The sequence below is a fragment of the Glycine max genome, chromosome 4 (genome assembly GCF_000004515.6).
Source record: "Glycine max cultivar Williams 82 chromosome 4, Glycine_max_v4.0, whole genome shotgun sequence".
Classification (NCBI taxonomy): domain Eukaryota; kingdom Viridiplantae; phylum Streptophyta; class Magnoliopsida; order Fabales; family Fabaceae; genus Glycine; species Glycine max.
The window spans coordinates 47,140,477-47,146,730 of NC_016091.4; the positions used below are offsets into that span (position 1 = coordinate 47,140,477).

Genomic DNA, 6,254 nt, shown 5'->3' on the forward strand with positions numbered 1-6,254 from the left:
TGCCTATAGTTTGTGCCAATTTAGAAGCACATCTGATCGACATTATGTATAGACCAAACCAATTTGCCTGACCGATTCACCGGTAAAATCAGCCAGTCTAAAGTCAGAGCTTTATAATATAGATTAATATGACCATTTCTGGTGAAGTGAATATTCAAAATTGTCAACTATTACAACGCTTATAATTATATAACCCAATGGCCTCTACATTTGCAAGAATGCGATCAAATTTCCTTCATGCTATGGCACCATGTTACAACAGAGGACACCAATTTAATAAATATAAATAAAGGATATCAAAATTAATACCCAACAGGAAAAAAGAAGAATACGTAGATATTCCTAACTAACATGATACATATGACTCATAGTGGAAGCACAGTTACACAGGAATTTCGAGTAGCCAAAAAACCCAAGAATTTGGGAATCTCATCCCAGGCTTAAACAATAGCATACTCGAGCTTTTCCTGCTCCTTAGGTCGCCACTTGGACTTCTCCACACATAACAAGCCCTCCTTATCCTTGGAGTAAGTCATGCGAACCTTCCATTGCATAGACCTAGCCATGCTCTCAAGCTCTTCAACGATCTCCACAGTGTCACGAACAATAAGTTTTCCTTCAGGCCTAAGAATCCGATCAGCCTCGGCCACTACAGCTGCCAAATTGCACCTGAATGACCAAAAAGCATTAGCAAAACCAGAGTAACAGTTTTAAACTAATCAGATAACCAAAAGTTTGCTGGTGGTGAATGACAAATGAAATTTAGTTATTTGCACCTTTTCTTAAGCTTTGAAAACAGATGATCAGCATGGAGGAGATCATAGGTCCTAGGATAGGTGCTAAATGATTCACACCAATCATGATATATACCGAACAGACCTCGTTCAAAAATAATGGGAAGAGTATCAGGGGAGTCTATTGTAACCACATTCATGACCCAAACATTCAAATCTCTCAAAGCTGCAGCAAATCTGGAAACCACAAACGGTGAAAGATGTCAAACAAAGGACATATTAGCAAGTGCAAATATAAGTCAGAGTAACAATCGAAAATCAAAACAGTGACTTTAGCTCACCCTCCATAGATAGACCTCATATCCATGACATTGCGCACATTTGACCATTTAATTCCCATCCCATCTAGATAAGACTGGGACACTACACGTTTCCAGTGTTCATAATCAGCAGTGAAATCTTCAGGGGCTGGCTTTCCATAAACTCCAACTTGGGAACTCAACAACCAATAAGGCACTTTGGTCAGTCTGGCTGGCCACAGCTCAGGCAATTTTGAGCCTCGTTCCTTTGAACTAGCTGGCACTTTGTGCATGCAAGCTTGCAATTTAATGTTCCTGTCACACCGAAGAGATTAGATTGCATGTATGTATAATGAAACTTTAGAGAGAAGGCAGGGGGATATAAAATGAATATGCCACTTTATTTTAAGGCTTTCTCATAATGTCACAGTCAAAGATTACTTCAGCAATTAACTAAGTCAAAAACTCTTTCTTTTCTGTTTTGGTTGAAGAAGAAAAAAGTCAGTTAATGATAAAATACCATGCTGCATTAGGATCATCAGAGTCTGGACACAGCGGTGGCTCATTCTTTGAACGTTGCTCGTAACACTCATTAGAAGTTGGCTTCTTGTATACAGCTACACCTACTCCATTTACTTGATCCTTGCTGATCGACACAACTTCCCAGCACATGGCTTTTGTTAGTGTCTTCATGGCTGCAAATAAATTCATAACACATCAGGATTAAAAACCTACATTAAAATGCACAAGAGTGCCATATATAAGTCTAGCTATAATTTACCCTTCCATATTTCAACATCTTCAGGAAGCTTCTGATAAATTGGAGTAGCAGACCATACAAAAAAACCTCCAGGTCTCAATACTCTATTTAGCTCCAAAAGAAGTTTACCACCTGCAATTGGACAATAATAATGTAAATAGACTAATCAAATCTTGTAATTACAGTAACTAGGAAATTGATGATTCTTGTAACTGTTAGCCTCCTTGAGAATTAAAAACAAATGGATTTCATCAAATGTCTTTTGTTTTAGTTAAAAAAAAAGTCCCCATCCCCCCCCCCCAAAAAAAAAGGGCTCTTAAATAAAAAAGCTCGTTGCACTCACATGTATTTTACATCAATATGTTATCTTATAATCTAAATGGCTAAAATGAATATGGTTTAGAAAATGCTATATAAGGAATTCATCTTATCACCAAAATAAAAGTTATGTAATTGGAATACCTTCTATATGCCACGGAACTCTACATCGTGCACAGTGGACTACATCAAATACTTTCCCAGGGAAGGGAAGCCTCTTTGTGCCCATCACAGCAGATATAGCAGGAATCCCCCTTTCAAGTGCAAATTGTACCTGAGCTTCATGTTCATCCTTTGGTGCTAATGACATTGCAAGTACATCTCTATCAAAGAGAAAACCTCCAAAGCTGGCAACACCACATCCAACATCTAGTATAACGCGCGTGCGTTTGCCCCAAGCAATGTCAGGTTCAGTCTGTAATGTATCACCAAAGCCCTATTAGATAAAATACTCAACAACATCAAGTAAACAAATTATAAAAACCCAGACCAATTCTAAGATGAAAGCATAAGGCTTCTACTATTGAGAAAGAACATCAAATGGTATAGCTATTCTGTGTCAAGTTTTGGTTGTCTCCCAATGCACCATGTGTTTAATTTCCTATATGCGTGGACTTGTCCTGGTTAACATAAAAGTGGGGGCTAGGTTTATCATCCTATGTAACTTAATTTCCTCTGTTGACAATTAGCACAGAAGGTCATTGTAGAACTTTTAAGTTCATCGAAATTAAAATACCATGGTCATACATCCGTACTGCCATTTTTTATCATGTTTACTATTTGTTTCTTTCCTGGTGAGAACCCAATGTGCAATTCCTACCAATTCAAATCTAATCTCCATGCTAGACAATGGAAAACAATCAGAATTATGTCATTGTCAACTGTATCATATGAAATTGTAAGACTCGTACCAGTTATCTATGAGATGCCTCCCATAATCTTTAGATCTACAAGATTTGTATAGAATTGCCATGACATTATTATAATTTGTTTTGCAATGTCACTGCTGGTCCTGATTTGTATGAAATTGTAAGACTCATACCAGTTATCTGTGAAATGTTTTTTCCCCTTTAAGGAACAGGTCAAATTAGAGATTAAATTGTCTATGTATTGGTCAAAATGTCTGAATGCATCATAAATACTAAAGCATATACAAGTCATATTCTGGCATATATAACAACAGCATCCTCATCCTCCCTTATTTTTTTTGTTATATTTCTTCTAAAGTTGTATTTGAATGAGGAAATTAGCGAGACAAAGAAATAAGCAGATCGAAGATGCAAAATTTAAAATTGGATGGGAAACTTGCTCAAAGGCAGATAAAATATGATTGGTGGATACTGCAATTGTGACAGAACACATAATTTTAATTTATGGAACATGCAGCATAAGTCATACATACAGATCTACATATTTATGGACATATTATTAAAAGCAACAGATTAAAGTCAAATTTCATACCCACACACACACACATGTATGTGTATATATATTACCTCTTGTATAAAGTCAATGTAATGAAGTGCCCCATGTTTGAATTGGGTTCCACCACCAGGAAAAGTAAGGTACTCGCCCGTAACTTTCACCCAATTCTGGTGGCCCTTAACTTTAGCAAGCTTTGTGTGTGGAACATTGTAATACCATATCTGCAGGAGAAAAACTTGCTACTTTATGAACGGGTAAACGGTCAGACAGAGAACGATAATTGACAAGATTTGAGTCGGTTTCTACCTTCTCTCTGCTTTTAGGCCACTCAATTGGGCGTTTATATCCTTCAGGAACAGGAACAAGGCAGGTAGGAGGTTCTTCAGGACAGTGTCTTTCTCGATGTTCATAGTGTTTAGTACTCCGGAGACTCCTAATAGCTTTCCAGTTGTCAAGGCATGGGATAAAATCAGGACCAGCAGTGACATTGCAAAGCTTCCACTTGTATCCAGTTGCCTGCTTGGAGGATTCTTGAGACTCCTTTTCATTCTTAGACTCTGCTGCCTGAGTTGACCAAGACCCAGTTTCTGTAGTACTTTCTTCGTGAAGCTCAGACTGAGCCCCAGAAGGATATACCTCCTTTGAAGTCTTCTGTTTGGTATCATCATTTGTATTCTTCTCAATAAAGTTTTCATCAGATTCCTTGTTATCGCTTTCTTCCACCTTCTCCTCTATCCTAGTATTTGTTGTTTCATCAGAGTCATCAGATTGCTTTTCACTTTCATCTGAATCAGACTTCTTGTTATCATCAGAATCAGGCTTCTTCTCACTCTCATCAGAATCAGATTCCTTAGTGGAAGTCTCATCACTGTCTTTGTTATTTTCCACAGAGTCTGAGTTTGATTCGTTTTCTGTATTAGAACCTTCCTCCTCAGTTTTCTTATCATCCACGTCTTCTGTCTTTGTATCATCAGAAGACCTCTCTACAGGATTTTCCTCCAACTTCTCTTGTTTATCTGAAGAGTTTGAGTTGTCTTCAAAGGTTACATTGCTGTCCCCCTTGGTTGCATCCTCAGGCAAATCACCTGGATTATCTTCAAACTGCCGCGTATTGCTATTGCTGACCTCACTCACTGCTTCTTTCACCTCTGCTTGTTCTTTCACTTGGTTCTTATTCTCCTGGGCTTCGTCTCCGTTACGCACAGGAACAACTGAAGATGATGTCATCATCCAAACCCCAACCAAGCACAGAGCCACAAACATGACAACAGTCACCGTTGAACACCAACTCGACGATCTTCTACCATCTACTCTAGCATATTTCCCCAAAGCCATCTTGCCCAAGGGAATTCACAGATGACTTACACCTGGTCACAAACCAAACAAGCATTAAACACCACTTACAAAGAGCTACACCAAACTGCTGGTGCAAGCCTAGTTAACAAGATCAAAGACAACCCAAATATCCTCCTACAAATCTTCCAACTATTAAAAAAATTAAATGCATTTAATGTCTTGAAAATATAAAATGCATTCAATACTAAAATCCAATCAGTAAAACCCAAAGGAGTGGGAAACTACATCAAATAAAAGCTAAGATTATAAAACCAGAGTACGAACTAAACGGATCATAACGTTTACACACTTCAAAGTTGAAAGAAAACCACTTCGCATCTTTTGAATGTGATGACATTAATCAGCAAAATCCAACACCGACACAGATTCTCAAAACGAAGCAAAATGCTGACTACCACGTATTCAACTCATTGAATAACGATTTTCCAGTCCTGTGCACAAGCTAGGAAAATTGAATACATTGAACTACCTTTCAATCACTCAAAGAAAACAAGTACTAAATCATTTTCGCGTTTGCAATACAATAAACGCTTTGTTTTGTAGTAAAGACTTCTTCTCGGCGCAGAGTCTGGAAAAATCGATTAAAACAAACAACAATCACACGGATCTAAGGAAAAACAGAACAGTGGCATGAAACTTACGCCGACGCCGAGCAAGATTCCGCGCGAACGAATCAGCACCGTTGGCTCAAAAAACGATCACTGGAAGAAAAGAGAGAGAAGAAGATAAAGTTAAGTTTGATTCGGAGCAAAAAAAAAAAAAGAAAGAAAGAAAGAAAGAAAACGCGTTAAGTGTGAGAAGCAGAAGACACGCAACGCGAAAAAGGAAGAACAGGATGAGGATCTGAAGCGGAAGAGTCAGAGCGAGTACCTGGATCTGAGTGGGAAGGGGAAAATGCTATATGTCCATTGTAGACACAAGACAAGTGTGAAGTGAAAGCTTGTGGCGAGTTTAGTGATATTTAAATACTAGCAGAGAGTTTAGTAGCTGGTCGCTGCTGCCAAATGACGATGCCTAATTTCATTTTAATTGAATTAATTTCGTTTGGAATTTGCCGACGAAATAAAATATTCGAGGAGTGAGATTTGAGAATTTTATTTACAAAATAAAATTAATAGTTTGAAAAAGAGGGTACAAAACAGACGCTAATAAGACTGAATTTGACTTTTTTACTGTATTTTTTTATATTGTCTATGTGTTGTTTCATTAAAATAATAATAGAGTAAATATTTAATTTAATAGTGATATGGACAACATTGAAAAGAAACAATAGTAAAGCCAAATCCAATAAGACTACGGGACACCTGCTGTAAATGTAATTTCTGCTTATAATTACTTTCCCCTAATCTTTAAAATTAAATA

General features: G+C 37.5%; 1 protein-coding gene across 2 annotated transcripts; it reads right to left on the bottom strand.

Moving 5' to 3' along the window:
- Nucleotides 1–209: 209 nt before the first annotated feature.
- On the bottom strand, nucleotides 210–5,883 carry LOC100777586 (probable methyltransferase PMT26). Of its 2 annotated transcripts, none has more exons than XM_003523173.5 (10): nucleotides 5,763–5,883; nucleotides 5,534–5,593; nucleotides 3,843–4,903; nucleotides 3,608–3,757; nucleotides 2,256–2,526; nucleotides 1,815–1,925; nucleotides 1,554–1,728; nucleotides 1,076–1,348; nucleotides 777–971; nucleotides 210–669 (listed from the first exon to the last, which is right to left on the bottom strand). In XM_003523173.5, exons 3-10 carry the CDS (start codon nucleotides 4,869–4,871, stop codon nucleotides 441–443), a joined length of 2,433 nt encoding a protein of 810 aa, XP_003523221.1. In that variant the 5' UTR covers nucleotides 4,872–4,903; nucleotides 5,534–5,593; nucleotides 5,763–5,883; the 3' UTR covers nucleotides 210–440. The 2 variants fall into 2 exon arrangements, with proteins under 2 accessions (XP_003523221.1, XP_014630352.1); XM_014774866.3 differs by having other exon boundaries at nucleotides 5,709–5,816.
- Nucleotides 5,884–6,254: the final 371 nt, after the last annotated feature.